This window comes from Schistocerca piceifrons, chromosome 4 (assembly GCF_021461385.2).
Source record: "Schistocerca piceifrons isolate TAMUIC-IGC-003096 chromosome 4, iqSchPice1.1, whole genome shotgun sequence".
Classification (NCBI taxonomy): domain Eukaryota; kingdom Metazoa; phylum Arthropoda; class Insecta; order Orthoptera; family Acrididae; genus Schistocerca; species Schistocerca piceifrons.
In genome coordinates this window covers 29,471,493-29,491,255 of record NC_060141.1, presented here as the reverse complement: position 1 = coordinate 29,491,255, position 19,763 = coordinate 29,471,493, and the positions used below count along the sequence as shown (strand labels likewise).

At 40.4% G+C, this 19,763-nt stretch overlaps 1 protein-coding gene across 2 annotated transcripts in view; it reads left to right on the top strand.

Moving 5' to 3' along the window:
• LOC124794677 (protein FAM193A-like) overlaps positions 1-19,763 on the top strand; it is a 225,302-nt gene that overhangs the window by 78,228 nt on the left and 127,311 nt on the right. For both annotated transcript variants that reach the window (XM_047258212.1, XM_047258211.1), the window contains exons 10-12: positions 1,167-1,356; positions 8,503-8,612; positions 9,615-10,080. In XM_047258212.1, the coding sequence (XP_047114168.1) occupies positions 1,167-1,356; positions 8,503-8,612; positions 9,615-10,080 (766 nt within the window). The remainder of the gene's footprint in view (positions 1-1,166; positions 1,357-8,502; positions 8,613-9,614; positions 10,081-19,763) is intronic.

Below are 19,763 nucleotides of genomic sequence, written 5' to 3'. Positions count from 1 at the left end.
AATGCCATTGCTGTGGCCCGATGTTTGGTTTTGTGGTCATCTGTCAGTTGCTTTGGCATCCATCTTGCACCACATTTTATGAAAACCAAGCCACTGGGAGACAATTTTGTGCAACAGCGAGTGGGACATCTGTGAGAATTGATACGAGAGGTCTGACATTTTGAAGCACCAGTCCTGCAGAATTACTTGCCACACACTTTCCATCCGTTCTGGTATCACCAGGTATGGTCAGCCACTACGATTTTTGTCATGAATATTGGTTCATCCTTCAATGAATTGCTTGCACCATCGTCTGACCGTACTGTACTTCATTATGTCATATCGTTACACATAGAACAACGGATGATGGATCTCTGCTGGAGAGTCCTTTTGAGTGTGCAAAAATTGGACAACTGCAGTGGTTACACTGCTGTCACAGGATTGAAACTGCACTGCATTGTGTGGGACTTGTAGCACGGCTTTTGGAATATTGTTTCCTCTTAAGAGCTAACAAACATGACTGTATGGTCAGATGATGGTGCAAGCAATTCACTGAAGGATGAACAAATATCCATGGCAACCCCAGAACACATATATATTTACTGTGGTGCAGGTAGGGAAAGTTACTTGTAGTACAGGTGCCCTCTCCCTCCCCACCCATCTCATCCTCCCCACCTGCTCTTTCCCATTTCACATTAGTTTAATCCATCTGCAGTTTCTACTGTTAGTTGTCCTAACAGAAAACTGAGTTTTAATATCATCTTATTCTGTCAGTTTCATGACTTCAAAACTTACAACCACGTGAAACAACCTTTACAAAAACAAGCACTCTGACCGTACTGATGCAACCCTGTGAATGGCAGTTAGTCAATTGATTGAAAACAATATGCAGTAGGTTTTCGAATAAATCTTATTGTTCTTTGCTTCTTCATAGCACGAAGAGTAAATAAAATCTGTGATACCTGAAGTGTGGCACATCTATATGCTTAAACTTGGTGCTCAGAGTTAAGACCTGCCAGGCTCTCTGCATATCTTCCACCATCCTAGCTTCTTCCTTTTCACTCCGCATGTGTGCGTACATTTGCCTGTGCAGGTACACACAGATGAGTGATTTCCTTTCAGGAAGCTAAGAAAATTTGTGTTCTTACTGAGTCACGTATATCTGATGATCATTTTATTTTCTGCAGATGGACTTGATGGAGAGTTATGAGTGCCATACATGCCTCCAGCAGGGGCGCAGTGGGCCATCAACTGGTCCAGTTTCTGGTACAGGGCAAGTGTCTGTGACTGCTGGTGTATCTGCATCAAATGGTATGGGCCTCCATTCAACAACCACCTTTCATCTGTATCCACATATTCATGGCACTGCTGCTAGTGGTAAGTAACTTAGCCATATTGACTTTTATTCTGTAAATGTTTATTATTGGAAACGTGAAAGATTCCAGTGTTTGAAAGTTTAAAGAGATATATCAGAATTGACAGGATATTATGGAAATGTTCTGTGTGTTTCTCATTCATTTCACTGCCTGTAGAGATCGATCACTTGTAACTGCAATTTTTTGGCGTAACTTACATTAATTTGATAATTTGTATGTGATCAAACATGTGTTGTTATCTCTGAGTCTATGTACTGTGATATTCATGGTTTTGCATTGTCGTGGTTCCTTGTGGCAGTGTTCCATGCTACTTCCATATCTGTAATCCATTTTTAGATCACTCACTCTATTTGCAGAGATTAAAAACATGTCTCGTATGGAGATAGTGTGAAAAGGAGCGCCACTGTCTCCTGCCACTATGGCTCAACTTTCCATTGTTTGATTCAGTTTTATGGAGAATCATTCAGTCTGCAAAGTGGCTTGATAGTGAGCAGAATGTCCTATCCATCTACAGTTGGTTGTGAAAGATATTGAAATGGATTGTAAAAAAGTAATCGGTATTTAGCTTAGTGTGAAAAGTTTGTCCTAGAAACAACAAAAGATTTCTTATAGAAAGCGAGAGTGGAAATCTATTAAAGGAAAAAATTAAAAGGTGGAGATGGGTGACATGTCATGGTCAGACAGAACGTGTGGATATATAGAAAAGAGTTGGTTCCCCTAAGAAACAACTTTCACTTAAGTGGGCACACCAAGTGCATTATCTTCAATTTTCAACCATTGACAGTGGGTAGCATTTTGTGTCAAATTCTGTCATTTGTAGGGACCCACCAAGTAAATTTTTTTAAATTAGAGTTTAATTTGGATGTTTTATTTGGGCCCCTAAAGAACAACTTGATAATGTAAAACTAGTATTTATTACTTTTCTTGCAATTGTTGTATTTATCTATGTCAATCAGACAATAAAGACTGTGAAGTGTGTAACTGATACTCCCACATGCAACAGCTGAGTAAGTCAATGATACCCTGTGTAAAATTTTAAGTTTCACTGTAAGAAAAAGTGAAAGATGGATAAATTACTGTAGAAATTTGATGTCAGCATTCACTTTCACCTCCGAAGTCCAATTATCATAAAAGAGAGATGCAAAAGCTCTGTAAGAAAAATTCAAAGAAAGTTATATCTGACAACTGTGTTTGACTATTGACTGATACCTCCCTCCAGATCCATTCAGTAGGGCTTTTTCACAACTTCAGCCCTGCCATGCCCTCTCTCTTACATTCCAAAAGAACATTGGCTGTAAAAGGTAAGTGGCTGAGCTTAAATCTTGGTCCAGTACATGTTCCTAGCCTGTCAGGAAATTTCACAGTAATACTTACTTTGCTGAAAAGTGCAAGATTAATTCTGAGAACTTTTATTTGAAATCTACTTGGTCGCCAAGGTGTAATGAAAATAGTAAAACCTGAAAAAAATTAAATTCCTGATTTTGTAATAGTTTCTTAACAAAACAACATAAATTTTACAGTAGTTTTTGACAGTATTGTGAAAAGGATAGACTGATACTCACCATACAGTGCAGATGTTGAGTTGCAGACAGGCACAATAAAAAGACTACTAAACAAGTAAGTTTTCAAGCAAAAGGCCTTCTTCTGAATTAGACGGTATATACACATGAATATAATAGAGGGAAACATTCCACATGGGAAAAATATATCTAAAAACAAAGATGATGAGACTTACCAAACAAAAGCGCTGGCAGGTCGATAGACACACAAACATTCACACAAAATTCAAGCTTTCGCAACAAACGGTTGCTTCATCAGGAAAGACGGAAGGAGAGGGAAAGACGAACGGATGTGGGTTTTAAGGGAGAGGGTAAGGAGTCATTCCAATCCCGGGAGCGGAAAGACTTACCTTAGGGGGAAAAAAGGACAGGTATACACTCGCGCACACACACAAATATCCATCGTGTGTGCGAGTGTATACCTGTCCTTTTTTCCCCCTAAGGTAAGTCTTTCCGCTCCCGGGATTGGAATGACTCCTTACCCTCTCCCTTAAAACCCACATCCTTTCATCTTTCCCTCTCCTTCCGTCTTTCCTGATGAAGACACCGTTTGTTGCGAAAGCTTGAATTTTGTGTGAATGTTTGTGTGTCTATCGACCTGCCAGCGCTTTTGTTTGGTAAGTCTCATCATCTTTGTTTTTAGACAGTATATACACATATACATTCATGCAAACGCAACTCACACACATATGACCACTGTTTCTGGCTGGAGATGGCAGACTGAGAGCAACCAAGGATGATGTAAGAAGCAATCTGGCAGATGGGGTAAGGTGGAGGTTGGGGTGGGGAGGGGGAGGGGTGGCAGGGTAGGTGTGTGGGAGACAGTAAAGTCTTGCTTGTGGGAACATACAGGGATGAGGTAGAGGGAGGGTAGGGCAACTGGGTGCAGTTGGGAGGTTAGACAGAGGGTGGAGGCAGGTGAAGGGTGGGGGAGGGGGAGACAAAAAAGAGAGAAGTAAAATGACTCTGGGTGCATTAATAGAACAGAAGGTTGTGCAGTGGTGGAGTGGGAACAGGTAAGGGAATAGGTGGGTGAAGTTCAGTGACTAACAAACGTTGAACCTAGGGCGGTTATGGGAAGTTACGATACAGGGTGTTTATAAATGAATATCGGGGTTTTAACGCTTTATAATATTTATTATATCAAACTTACAGTTATAAATGATGTGTCAAATGAAAGAGCAACTCAAACAGTTTTACCAAGAACCTTATAAATGTTCAGCGTCAGCATCATTTGTCGCACGGCACACATCAAGTCTATAGCCGAGTTCTTCCCAAACATTGATAAGTGTGCCTTCAGTGATTGTAGCAACAGCTGCTTCAATCTGGTTTTTTAATTCAGGGTGGTCTGCTGGTAGCAGAGGCACAGACACATGATCCTTGATGAAGCCCTAAAGGAAAAAATAGCATGGCGTTAGGTCGGGTGGACGTGGAGGCCATGCATAGCAAGCCCTGTTGTTGGGCCCATTCTGGCCTATACAGCACTTGGGTACAGTGAAGTTCAACCAATCGCGTATGTCGCTATGCCAGTGAGGTGGCGCACCATCTTGTTGGAAAATGAACTTCTCTGGCTCTTCTTCTTCCGACTGAGGGAAGAACCATTGCTCTTGTGTGTCAAGGTAAGAAGTGCCAGTTACTGTACCCAAGCACTAGAGAGGCCGCAAGGGGCCCAGTGACAGGGCTTGTTTTGCATGGCCTCCACATTCACCCGACCTAACGCCATGTGATCTTTTCCTTTTGGGCTTCATCAAGGATTGTGTGTACATGCCTCCGCTGTCAGCAGACCTCCCTGAATTAAGAAACCGGATTGAAGCAGCTGTTACTACAATCACTGAAGACACACTTATCAACATTTGGGAAGAACTCAGTTATAGACCAGATGTGTGACCTGTGACAAATGGTACTCACATTGAATGTTTATAAGGTTCTTGGTAAAATTGTTTGAGTTGCTCTTTCATTTGACATGTCATTTATAACTGTAAGTCATATGTAATAAATATTATAAAGCGTTAAAACCCCGATATTCATTTATAAACACCCTATATATTGCATGGAGAGTTTCCATGGTGCATTTCAGAAAAGCTGGTGTTGGTAGGAAGGATCCAGATGGCACAGACTGTGAAGCAGTCATTAAAATGAAGAATGATTTGTTGTTGGTCTGTGTGCTCAGTATTTGGTTGGTCCAGCTGTTTCTTGACCACAGTTTGTCGCTGACCATTCATGTGGACAGACAGCTTGTTGGTTGTCATTCCCATGTTGAACACAGCACGGTGGTTGCAGCTTAGCTTGTAGATCACATGTCTGGTTTGACAGGAAGCCCTGCCTTTGATGGGATAGGTGATGCTTGTGACTGGACTGTAGTAGATGATGGTGGGATGATATATGGGCAGAGATCTTGGCTGTAGGTCTAATTCAGGGATATGAGACATGAGGCAAGGGGTTGGGAGCAGGGGTTGTGTGGGGATGGACAGGGTATCGTGTACATTTGGTTGGCGGCAGGATACCACTGTGGGAATGGTGGGAAGGATAGTGGGTAGGACATTCCTTATTTCAGGGCATGATGAAAGGTAGTCAAAGCCTGGCGGAACACGTGATTCAGTTGCTATAGTCCTGGGTGGTACTGAGTTGTGAGGGGAATGCTCATCTGTGGCCGAACAGTGGACCTCTGGAGGTGGTGGGTAACTGGAGAGATAAGGCATGGGATATCTTTTTCTGTACAAGTTTGGGAGGACTCAGTGAGACAGCTTTCCTCCCCAGACCAGTCAAGCACCACCTATCCCACCAAGGGCAGGGCTACCTGTGAAACAAGCCATATGGTCTACAACCTAAGCCGTAACCGCTGTGCTATATTCTGCATGGACATGACAACCAACAAGCTGTCTATCCTCATGAATGGCCACTGACAAACTATGGCCGAGAAACAGCTGTGCCATCTAGTTACTAAGCAACCAGCCCAACACAGCATTCTTAATTTTGATGACTGCTTCGTAGCCTGTGTCAATCTGAATCCTTCCTACATCCACATCTGTACCCCGCAAACCACCGTGAGCTGCATAACAGGGAGTACGTCCCATTATATCAGTTATTAGGGTTTTTTCCTGTTCCATTTGTGTATAGAGTTAAGGAAGAATTATTGTTTGAATTCTCTGTGTGTGCAGTAATTATTATAATTTTATTCTCACGATCCCTGTGTGAGTGAAACATAGGAGATTGTAGTATATTACTACAGTAATCATTTAAAGCCAGTTCTTGAAACTTTGTTAACAGACTTCCTTGGGATAGTTTACGTCTTATCTTCAAGAGTCTTCCAGTTCAGTTCCTTCAGTATCTCTGTGACACACTCCCATGGATTAAGCAAACCTGTGACCATTTGTCCTGCACTTCTCTGTATATGTTCAGTATCCTATGTTACTTCTATCTGGTAGAGGTCCCACACACTTGAGTAATATTGTAGAACTGGTCACACAAGCGATGTGTAAGTAATCTCCTTTGTAGATTGATTGCACTTCCCAAGTATTCTACCAATAAACCAAAGTCAACCAACTGCTTTACATGACCAAACCTATGTGATCATATCATTTCATATGCCTACAGAGTGTTACACCCAGGTGAGTTGGCTGATTCCAACAGTGACTCAGTGATATTATATTCATGTGGTACTACATTTTTTGTTTGTGAAGTGCGCAATTTTACAGTCCTGAACATTTAGAGCAAGTTGCCAATCTCTGCACCACTTTGAAATCTTATCAAGATCTAACAGAATATTTATGCTAAAGTCTTTCAGATAGTACTTCACTATAGGTAACTGGATCATCTGCAGTCTGGTTTTACTCTTAATATTGTCTACAAGGTCAGCAACATGAAGAGCAAGGCTCCCAACAGAATTCTCTGGGGCACACCCACAGTTACTTCTCTATCTTCATTTTGGCTGGTGCATTGTCTTACAAGGCATTGAACGTATACCATTAAATTAAGGCTGCTGATTATCTTTTAATCTATTGAGCTGAAAAGTTGCTAATTCCCTTTTAGAATTGAAGCAAATACTCAAAATGGGATTTCTAACAAGGCAACACAAGTTCCTGTGGTGAAAACTACTAGTTTCCTAAAACATGTTGAGGTTAATTATAGTTGTTAACAAACTTGAAAATGGAGCTAATTTACAATAAATGAAGAAAATATATAGGGCTGCTCCTCTTCAAGGGAAACTAGATGTAACACAATATGTTAGAAATCTGCTGCAGTACTAAATCACAAACACCGATTTGCTATAAACTGCTCGTAGATTATGCAGCGGTCAATGGTAGTGTCTGAAAATTCTCAAAATAAGCTATTTCTCATGTAATTGTAGAGTGAAATTAGAGAATGATTGTTTTGAACAAGGATAGGCCTCCTGTTCTCAAAATTTGTAAAGGAGCACAATTAAGTTTAAGCCTGCAATTGGTGATAATAGAATGAGTTAATTGTGGCACTTGTGTATGTTTGAAAATTCACAATATATCACAGTACAAACAGGTACTGATACAATCAATTAAAGATTATGCAGAAATGATGTGAACAGTAAAATATGCGAATTTATAACTTTAAATCAGCACACTGTCTTGTACAAGTGGCCTCACACAAAGGAAACTTCCTAAGTCAGCTTTGCATATTGCACGGATGTTGCACTTAGCTGATTCTATGCACACTTGTATACTGGCATGCCAAAGAAGAACACTGCAGTATGAGTTTGTCTCTATCAAAATTGCTAAAATGTACAGATAGAGCACCAACAAAGCACAGCTTCTGCCTATTGGAACTAACAACAACTTACACCAGCTTTTCTGAATTCCGCAGATGTGAAACCTACCTGCACTATATCCCTGCATATTTAAATATGTCTGCTTGTGTCTGTATGTGTGGATGGATATGTGCGTGTGTGCGAGTATATACCTGTCCTTTTTTCCCCCCTAAGGTAAGTCTTTCCGCTCCCGGGATTGGAATGACTCCTTACCCTCTCCCTTAAAACCCACTTCCTTTCGTCTTCCCCTCTCCTTCCCTCTTTCCTGATGAGGCAACAGTTTGTTGCGAAAGCTTGAATTTTGTGTGTATGTTTGTGTTTGTGTGTCTATCGACCTGCCAGCGCTTTTGTTCGGTAAGTCACCTCATCTTTGTTTTTATATATAATTTTTCCCACGTGGAATGTTTCCATATATATATATATATATATATATATATATATATATATATATATATATATATATTGTAGTTGGTTCTGTTGATATTAGATGTTTTCTCTGTATCATAATTAGCAGTCATTTGAATCCTTCTTTGAGAAGTAGTTTTGGTATAGATTTTTAAGAATCTTGTTGCCTACCTAAATGTGAATGAGAAACCTTTCTCAGAGTTTGATCCACTAGACCATTACAATTTGAGGGAATTTTCACTCCAAATCATTTCGTGTGTAAGTAAAGAAAAATTCCCGCACCTACCTCAGCTACTTTCTTAGGTTATAAAAAAACTAAGAAAACCAAACTTCTCGAAAGTGATGTAACATGTGTTCCAATTGATACATTCCCTTTGCAAATAAAATGTTTTTAATTTCTTTTTAGGTGATGGTGGTAGTCTTTATCCCCACTTGTACAATATACATCCTTCACTGTTGTCTCAGCTTGGTACCAAACACTCTCGTCTAGGTTTACATTTGCAAGACCAGACTCAGGTAGGTGAAATACTTAAACTAAATCTGGATTGTGAGTTAGCAGCATTAATGCAAATTCTATGTGGACTTTATCTTACCTGTTGTGTCTTTGATCAGCAGTCAGTGGGTTGTGCAATTTAATGCATGTCTCTGTATGATACCATGGAAATTTATGCAGTCCTTGTAATGTCACAGAAACAGTATGAGAAAATTGCATTTTGGAGTAATTGAAGTGTGTTGATATGATTGAGTGCTCCTGAATAGTAGCACATTTAATTATTAAATAACCACCATTGCAGAACTTCTTGCTACTTCTTCTATTGATTGTTGTGCAGTCCACGTACATAAGCTTGGAGAGAATAGCCTTTTCAGAGTCCGTAGTGTCAGTGATTTACTACGAGCATCTTCATTTGAATAAGGCAGCTACTTTTCAGAGTTAACTGTCATCTTCAACAACATATGGTGGGCAGGAGTAGATGTCAGTTAACTTGGAATTGTAACAGCCAACATAAAACACAGAAAATCATTGACAGCTTAAATGCTGATCGTGTTAGTAGCTGTATCATTCAGAAATCACAGTACCATTAGATAGAAAAACAACTTATCTCAAGGGTACTTCTGGTAACTGCATGTTGTATGGTACAGTGATGTGGGCCATACGGAGTTTTAATGGATCTGTCATTGACAGACGAGAACACCATTTAGTTGCATTGCTATAGCAAATTCGTGCAGCCATATTGCTTAACTCCATTTCTGTATACAAAATGCAAATGAGTAAGAAGAATTATGCTTGAGCAAGAAGCAATTCCTGTTCATTATAATGATGTTGCTTGTGTAAGTGCATGCAAGTGGATATTTTCACCCCCACTACCCTACACAAACTTCTCAAATTAGGAACTATAGATAAATGTTGTGATTAAAATTTTATATGAATATTTTGGTTAAATGGGTAAAGTTTTCTTGTTGTGTGAATGAGCAGAGTGCAGCACAATCACTTTATACCTTCCTCTTCACATGCTACAGCTGTCATCAGATGGAAAGGTGGGCTCACCCACAGCTCAGTCTCTGGCAGATCTCATACCTCGTGCACTTACACTTGAGACGTCTCCTCCTGTGGCTGATGGAGAGGAGGAAACTAGGGGAACTGCAGAAATCATTCAGACAGATACTGCTTCATCTTCTCGGAGTACTCCAGTTACTGCAAGAACACATCATAAACATGAACCGTTAGCATCCACTAATGCTGGAAGTGCAGAACTTCGACCTTCCGTCCCCACTTCTCAACGTTTGAAGCCTGTCGTTACTCCTCCTGCAATGCCACCACAGCAGTCGCAGTTGCCAGCATCTACACCAGTTACAAATAAGAAGACATCTGGACGACAGTTGCGCTTGCGGCCAGGAGGAAATGCTGCCACTGTTCGGCACAGCACAACACAGACTGCTAGTCCTCCAACAAGAAATGGGCCTCATAGTGCCAAGTTGTGTCCAGGTAATTAAACAGTTCATAGTGTAAAGTTATGTCTTGTTACTGTGCCCAACATATTTGAGATCATGTGAAATTGTTGTGAAGTGCAACAATTGGGTGCATGAAGTTAAGATCTGTATTTTCACGGTATTTATATTGTCACTGCCACAGACATTTTTCATAAATTTTTGTGAAAAGTAGGGAGGAGAGCTTTTTTCTGAAGCGATGTATCGACACAGAGTGTTTGTTTTAATTTGGAACACCTAAATATCTCAAAAACCAACTGTATGAAAAAAATGTTCCAATTGGAAAGCTAATATTTTTTTTGGGAGTCTTCTGTCTGTCCTAAAACTAGCTACCCCTCCAAACCCATCACACCTTTGTATTTCCAAATGAGAAGCCCCCCCCCCCCACATTTTTATTGCAGATTTGGATTTTACACCAAATAGTAACTAGGGTTTAACTGAAGCATCTTTTATTTATTTTTTTCCATTCGTGCTACCTGGCCTATAATCGACTAAATTCAAATTTTCAAGTTTCATTGTTAAGAACCAAGTAATATGATTCTACTTAACATTTTTGATAAAAATGTAAACTTTTTTGTTCCAAACAGTTGATATTATAGTTAAAGTTTAATGTAATTTTGCAAAGTTGATTGTGCAGTAAAACTTCAACATTTAGGCAATCAGAAGTCTGGCAAATAAGGTACATTTAACATAACATAGTTCTCTGTTTCCCTTCAAGGTTGACCTCGTTGAGTTTCCACAACTGCCGTAACTCACACTCTGATTTCAGCTCCATCTATCAATGAACGGAAAAAAAATTGTCTCGGGTAAAGTCTGGGTATTACTTGGCATACAATCTGAATCAGCAATAAAAACGAGGGTTCCCATTTTAAAATAAAAAGATTGATCCCCAAATAAGGAGGGGTTACTGGGCCTGTTTTAGCACAGCCATATGTCCCCTTTGAAAATATTAACTTTCCATTTGAATAATTTTTTTCATACAAAGTCTATTTTTTGAGATATTTAGTTGTTCCAAGGTAAAACAAATGTCCAGGATATATAAAATAGCATGTATGTATGTATGTATGTATGTATGTATGTGAGTATGTCCAGCATGTACCTAAACAACTCGATCGATGTCAGTCAAATTTGGTATGCATACTACGTGCTAAAAGAGAATCAGCAATGTGTGGTTAGAACCTTTTGGCTGTCACAGGAGGAAAGATAAGGACAACAAACTGTTTTTGAGCATCATGCATGTTGGCTGCCCTGCACAAGTGTGTTGTGTGGAAGTAAGGCATGCCTTGGAGGGCCTACATGTGCAGACGGGCATGGCTGAGCAGAGATGGGGTTGGGGGAGGAGAGGAAGATATGGGCAGAGGGAGAGGGAAGAAGCTACGGTCAGAGAGAGAAGGCGGAGGAGATGGACAAAGAGAGGTAGGAGGGAGTGTGTGGAAAGTACACGTATCTATCTGCATGAACTGCAACATATGCTTGAAATGGTGACAAGTAGTTTTGTTGCACAAAGTATACTTGCGAACAGTATTCACATACACATGGCCCAAAAGTCCTGGAGAGTGTCGTGAGTGACCTCCACTGCAGCCATTACATGGGCAAGGAGATCGTCCTGAAACTCTACAGGAGTCTCCTAAACAATAGTCTTCATGTAACCCCACAGGGAAAAGTCCAGAGGTTTTATATTGGGCGACTGTGCTGGCCAATGTATCCATCCACCCGTCCCCAAGTGTCTGGCATGGAATCGCAACATCCAGCCTATATGCGATGGCACATCCTCCAAATGCTGCATCAGTACGTCTTCCAGGAAGTCCAAGTGGTTGAGACGTATTGGACGGGGTACTAGAATACGGGGGCCAATCGGACGACCATAGGATAGTAGCAGCCTATGCATTATTACTGAAATGATGTTGAAATCCATGGGGCTTGTGGCATGAGGGTTTTCCTCATCCCAGATATGGCTGTTATGTGTGAAAATAATTATCTGAGATAAGTCTGTAACATTGGCACAGTGGCACAGGAACCATGCACAGTAATTGTCACATTAAGAAAAATAAGCTGGATCCAGTGTCTACTGTCTTGAGTCCCCTCTACAACACCTAAAACTGTGTAATAGAAACTCTGAATCATTCCGTGTATACAGTGTGGTCAGAAACAGTATGAAAAATTTGTAAGGATCTGCTGAGAAAAAAATCGTTAAGAAAAAAATTCGATATGTTGTGCCATTTCAGATTCATTAGCATTGAAGTTAACCAATCAGGCTGTTGTGTGTGCAAATTCGGTGGCCCCACCAGAGATGGTGTTACCAAACGTGTTCCTTGTTCAGTTGCCTAAATCCGCCAGACTGAGCAGTCTTGTGCACTGTCATCTACACTATGAGAACAACTGACACTAATTGTACCTGGCCCGGCACTTCAATTTGCAAGCACAATGGCCTAATTGGCTGTCTTCAGTGCTAATTAACTCAGAAATGGTGGAATATAACAAGACTGGTTTAATAAAACTGGTAAATTTCCATGGAAAAAATGGAATGTCTTTTATGGTTATGGCTGATAAGCATGATTAATGCTAGGATCATATAAAGAATCTCAACACTGTACAGCATACAGTTTATTGTTAACATACATCTGAATTGGTCAATGTGTCGACTGTGGTTGAAAATGGAGAAAATAGTGACTACAAACAGCTTAGTGAACACATTATTGTGGCCAAGATAGATACGAAGCCCACACCTACTACAGTAGTACAAGTTTATATGCCAACTAGCTCTGCAGATGACGAAGAAATTGAAGAAATGTATGATGAAATAAAAGAAATTATTCAGATGGTGAAGGGAGACGAAAATTTAATAGTCTTGGGTGACTGGAATTAGAGTGTAGGAAAAGGGAGAGAAGGAAACGTAGTAGGTGAATATGGATTGGGGCTAAGAAATGAAAGAGGAAGCCGCCTGGTAGAATTTTGCACAGAGCACAACTTAATCATAGCTAACACTTGGTTTAAGAATCATGAAAGAAGGTTGTATACATGGAAGAACCCTGGAGATACTAAAAGGTATCAGATAGATCATATAATGGTAAGACAGAGATTTAGGAACCAGGTTTTAAATTGTAAGACATTTCCAGGGGCAGATGTGGACCCTGACCACAATCTATTGGTTATGACCTGTAGATTAAAACTGAAGAAACTGCAAAAAGGTGGGAATTCAAGGAGATGGGACCTGGATAAACTGAAAGAACCAGAGGTTGTACAGAGTTTCAGGGAGAGCATAAGGGAACAATTGACAGGAATGGGGGAAAGAAATACAGTAGAAGAAGAATGGGTAGCTTTGAGGGATGAAGTAGTGAAGGCAGCAGAGGATCAAGTAGGTAAAAAGACGAGGGCTAGTAGAAATCCTTGGGTAACAGAAGAAATATTGAATTTAATTGATGAAAGGAGAAAATATAAAAATGCAGTAAATGAAGCAGGCAAAAAGGAATACAAACGTCTCAAAAATGAGATCAACAGGAAGTGCAAAATGGCTAAGCAGGGATGGCTAGAGGACAAATGTAAGGATGTAGAGGCTTATCTCACTAGGGGTAAGATAGATACTGCCTACAGGAAAATTAAAGAGACCTTTGGAGATAAGAGAACCACTTGTATGAACATCAAGAGCTCAGATGGAAACCCAGTTCTAAGCAAAGAAGGGAAAGCAGAAAGGTGGAAGGAGTATATAGAGGGTCTATACAAGGGCGATGTACTTGAGGACAATATTATGGAAATGGAAGAGGATGTAGATGAAGATGAAATGGGAGATAAGATATTGCGTGAAGAGTTTGACAGAGCACTGAAAGACCTGAGTCGGAACAAGGCCCCGGGAGTAGACAACATTCCATTGGAACTACTGACGGCCTTGGGAGAGCCAGTCCTGACAAAACTCTACCATCTGGTGAGCAAGATGTATGAAACAGGCGAAATACCCACACACTTCAAGAAGAATATAATAATTCCAATCCCAAAGAAAGCAGGTGTTGACAGATGTGAGAATTACCGAACAATCAGTTTAATAAGCCACAGCTGCAAAATACTAACATGAATTCTTTACAGACGAATGGAAAAACTAGTAGAAGCCGACCTCGGGGAAGATCAGTTTGGATTCCGTTGAAATACTGGAACACGTGAGGCAATACTGACCTTACGACTTATCTTAGAAGAAAGATTAAGGAAAGGCAAACCTACGTTTCTAGCATTTGTAGACTTAGAGAAAACTTTTGACAATGTTGACTGGAATACTCTTTTTCAAATTCTAAAGGTGGCAGGGGTAAAATACAGGGAGCAAAAGGCTATTTACAATTTGTACAGAAACCAGATGGCAGTTATAAGAGTCGAGGGGCATGAAAGGGAAGCAGTGCTTGGGAAGGGAGTGAGACGGGATTGTAGCCTCTCCCCGATGTTATTCAATCTGTATATTGAGCAAGCAGTAAAGGAAACAAAAGAAAAATTCGGAGTAGGTATTAAAATCCATGGAGAAGAAATAAAAACTTTGAGGTTCGCCGATGACATTGTAATTCTGTCAGAGACAGCAAAGGACGTGGAAGAGCAGTTGAACGGAATGGATGGTGTCTTGAAGGAAGGATATAAGATGAACATCAACAAAAGCAAAACGGGGATAATGGAATGTAGTTGAATTAAGTCGGGTGATGTTGAGGGAATTAGATTAGGAAATGAGACACTTAAAGTAGTAAAGGAGTTTTGCTATTTGGGGAGCAAAATAACTGATGATGGTCGAAGTAGAGAGGATATAAAATGTAGACTGGCAATGGCAAGGAAAGCGTTTCTGGAGAAGAGAAATTTGTTAACATCGAGTATAGATTTAAGTGTCAGGAAATCATTTCTGAAAGTATTCGTATGGAGTGTAGCCATGTATGGAAGTGAAACATGGACGATAAATAGTTTGGACAAGAAGAGAATAGAAGCTTTCGAAGTGTGGTGCTACAGAAGAATGCTGAAGATTAGATGGGTAGATCACATAACTAATGAGGAGGTACTGAATAGGATTGGGGAGAAGAGGAGTTTGTGGCACAACTTGACCAGAAGAAGGGATCGGTTGATAGGACATGTTCTGAGGCATCAAGGGATCACGAATTTAGTATTGGAGGGCAGCGTGGAGGATAAAAATCGTAGGGGGAGACCAAGAGATGAATACACTAAGCAGATTCAGAAGGATGTAGGTTGCAGTAGGTACTGGGAGATGAAGAAGCTCGCACAGGATAGAGTAGCATGGAGAGCTGCATCATACCAGTCTCAGGACTGAAGACCACAACAACAACAACAACAACAGTGTTTCATGCTGTAATTAAACATTTTTATTTGAAGGGTTGGACTGCCGCACAAATCAAAACAGAATTGGATGAAATTCATGTGGACTCTGCACCATTGTTGAAGACCATTTACATTTGAGTTAAAGAGTTAAATGTGACCAGACAAGCACCGAAGACAATGCATGCTCCAGCCATCCAGTTGAGGTCAGCACAAAGAAACCATAGACAAAATCCATGATATGATAATGCAAGACTGCCAAATAAAAATTCATGAGATTGCTGAGACTGTAGGCAACTCAACTGAATGAGTGCACAATATCATGCAAAGAGACTGTTTGCGAGCAGTGTTCCGTGATTGCTCACAGTCGACCAGAAGTGCATCAAGCACAAAATTTCAACTTAGTGCCTGGTGATGTTTCATCACATTCTGCAAGACTTTGAAACAGTAGTCAAAACACTGGGCAAAGGCTGGTGAAAGTACACCAAAGAAGGCAGAGACCGTTTTGTCAGCTGGTAAGGTGATGGGCACCGTTTCCTGGGATTCCCTAGGAATAATCCTCATAGATTACTTGGAAAATGGCAGAACCATAACTGGGGCAGAACCATAACTGGGCCCCTTTTGTTGCTTCATTGCCTAGATCGTTTGAAATTTGCGTTGGCTGAAAAAAGAACGAAGTTGGCATGCAAAAAAGTGCTCTTTCACCAGGATAATGCGCCATTTCACACATCGGTGATAACAGTGGCAGAAGTACACGAATTTGGATTTGAACTGGTTTCTCATCCTCCCTGTTCACCAGTCTTAGCCCCAAGTGACTTCTTCCTGTTCCCTGACTTGAAACTTTATCTTCCTGGGAAGAAATTTTTATGAGATGAGGAAGTGATAGTTGCAGTCAATGAGTGTTTTGCAGAGTTTGACAGAACTTATTTTTCTGATGAGATGAAAAATCTGGAGGATCACTGGACCAAGTGTATATCCCTCAAAGGAAACTATGTTGAGGAATAAGGTGAGTTGTTTGTAAAACAAGGTTTTTTTCTTGCTTTTTTACGAGACTTATCAAATCACCTTTGTATAGACACACACACACACACACACACACACACACACACACACACACACTCTCTCTCTCTCTCTCTCTCTCTCTCTCTCTCTCTCTCTCTCCAGGTGTCTCTCATAAGAGTTGTCAGATGAATTTCATCTGGTCTTTTGGCAGATGTCTGCAATTTCGTTTTTGCAAACATGGTTGTTGTCAGCCCAAACAAATACTGCTCATCATGTGTTTTATGTGATGTCTGCTGTTGATGGAAAGAAGAGTTGGTTTGTTTCCTGTTACAAACAAAATGATTTTAAAGAGGCATTTTACGTGCTCATTTGATAGAGCAGTCCCAAATTAGACTAGTACAGTATTTGTTTTATCGATATGTATTGACAGAGACAGGGAGAGTAAAACTATTGTGAACAGTATCTCTTCTACTTACAAGTACTCATAATCCTTAACCCTGAGTAGATGCACATGTGTACAAAGTGTGCCAACTGCAAATAACATTGTCTTGTATCATTTTATTGTTGTTTCATAATTGTGAGCCTGTACCTATTGCTTCATAGTTAACTTCGGCTAACTCAGTGATAAGTTGTGTTGGCATACATCTGTGTGAGCAGCAGTATTATAAAATAAACAGCAAGCTAGGTGAGAAAAAATGTATGATCCGTGCAAGAAAATGACCCAGAGTCTGATAGAGGAGCACAGTTCCACAATGAGAAAGTTGTCCATGAGATAATTAGTAATGAAATGAGCCATTGGCAGGAATATGGTGCAGCTGTGCTGTTTAATGCCCCGAGTGGGTCATTACTGTGGCATACAATACTGCTCATTAATTTCAATACACCCAACAAATGACATCTAGTTCTCTGTAGATAAGGTCTAATACCATGGGTACGGTTGAGGAAGCAAAGGAATAGTACAACAGTTGTACACATGTTGTGATTTTTGTTTGTGGTCATCGAGATACAGTAGTATCCAACAAACAATGTTGTATACATAAATGTTCTGTTCCTATCTGATACATTGTGTAATCAAAAGTACCCGGAAACCCCCCAAAACATAAGTTTTTCATATTAGGTGCATTGTGCTGCCACCTGCTCCCAGGTACTTCATATCAGTGACCTCAGTAGACATTAGACATCATGAGAGAGAGGAATGAGGTGCTCCGTGGAACTGACGGACTTCGAATGTGGTCAGGTGATTGGGTGTCACTTGTCATATGTCTGTACGCGAGATTTCCACTCTCCTAAACATCCCTAGGCCCACTGTTTCCAATGTGATAGTGAAGTGGAAATGTGAAGGGACATGTACAGCACAAAAGCGTACAGGCCGACCTCGTCTGTTGACTGACAGGCACCGCCGACATTTGAAGAGGGTCGTGATGTGTAATAGGCAGACATCTATCCAGACCATCACACAGGAATTCCAAACTGCATCAGGATGAAGAGTTTTAACACGGCAGACTAACATGGTAAAGCTGCACCAAACCTGTCTTCAGACTAAAGACCACAACAACAAATTAGTAATTTTAAATTATAATCCCCTCTTCCGTCAAGTTGGCTCACATTCATTCAGCATTTACGTGACATTTTCTTTGGTGTCACTACAACTGCAATATATATTTCGTCTGAAATGTATCCATGCTGTATACAACGTCATGCAAATGTAAGCATTTGTACAAATGTGCATTTTTACTACACTATGTAATCAAAAGTATCCGGACACCCCCAAAAACATAAGTTTCTCATATTAGGTGCATTGTGCTGCCACCTACTGCCAGGTACTCCATATCAGCGACCTCAGTAGTCATTAGACATTGTGAGAGAGCAGAATGGGGTGCTCTGCGGAACACGGACTTCGAATGTGGTCAGGTGATGGATGTCACTCGTGTCATACATCTGTATGTTAGATTTCCACACTCCTAAACATCCCTAGGTCCACTGTGTCTGATGTGATAGTGAAGTGGAAACGTGAAGGGACACGTACAGCACAAAAGTGTACAGGCTGACCTCATCTGTTAACTGACAAGAGACCGCCGACAGTTGAAGAGGGTCGTAATGTGTAATAGGCAGACATCTATCCAGACCATCACACAGGAATTCTAAACTTCATCAGGATCCACTGCAAGTACTATGACAGTTTGGCAGGAGATGAGAAACTGTTACCCAGTTGCTGTTGTGCTGCTGCTGCTCTCTCTCTCTCTCTCTCTCTCTCTCTCTCTCTCTCTCTCTCTGAACTTATATTTTTGTATGTATATTTTTAAGCACGCTTGTTGCTTTGTCACCAGTCTTTCTTTCTTCTTTCTTCTTACTTCTGTGACTGTTAATGGTATTGGGGGAAAGGTAACTCCAGGTAGGAATATCAACAGTTTAAGAAAAGATAGATTGCTACTTACAGCAAAGATGACATGTTAAGTTACAGACAGGCACATGTAAGACAATTGCACATAAGCTTTCTGCCACAGCCTTCATCAGAGAAAGAGGAAAGAGAAATGCACACCATTCATTCCCACAAGCACGCAGACCTCCCACACACATGACTGCCAACTCTGGTAGCTTGGGCCAGATTGTGCAAATGCTAGAATGATCCAAGTTGCCAGAATTGGTGGTCATGTATGCGTGAGATGTGAATGATTGGTGTGTGTTCATCTTTTTATAATGAAGGCCTGTGGTTGATAGGTTGTGTGTCAGTGTCTTCTAACTGTGCCTTTCTGTAACTTAATGTGTCATCTTTATGAAAGGTTGCAATCTATCTTTTCCTACATTGTTGTTAATGGTATTGTATTTTGTGCATCAGTTTATCCTTACCCTTTTGATTATCTCTTCTTGTGTACAGCATCATTGTTTTCTTTAATGTTCCATATTGTTATTGAATCTGAATTTCTCCGTTCTTTGCTATTTTCAGAGGGATGAGCTAGGGTATGAAGGAGACGAGCTGTGTACAGAACAATTGGGCTGACAGTGGGAAAGGATACGTCCCCCTCCTTCATATATTGCTTCAAACAGTTGTTTACAAAGTCAGTTGACAAGCAGAATATTTAAATGCTCGATGTAATTGTAGTTGAAACTGCTTCTCCATAAAAATCATAAGTGGTATGTGTGATCAAATGGAAACAGTCTTCACTCAAAATATTCAAAACATTGTGCAACACATGAAGTGTAATATCCAGCAGTTCTAATCTGAGAAAAATATTGTTTTACAATTTTTGTCAATCTTTTGTGATAGAGCACTACACATTTTGTCTAGTGTTCTGGTATCTCCTGCTTCAATAGACAAAGAAAAAGGGGGTAGTATGTTGTACATACAATATCGCCTCATTTACAGCATTCAGTCACAAGTGATTTATTTCA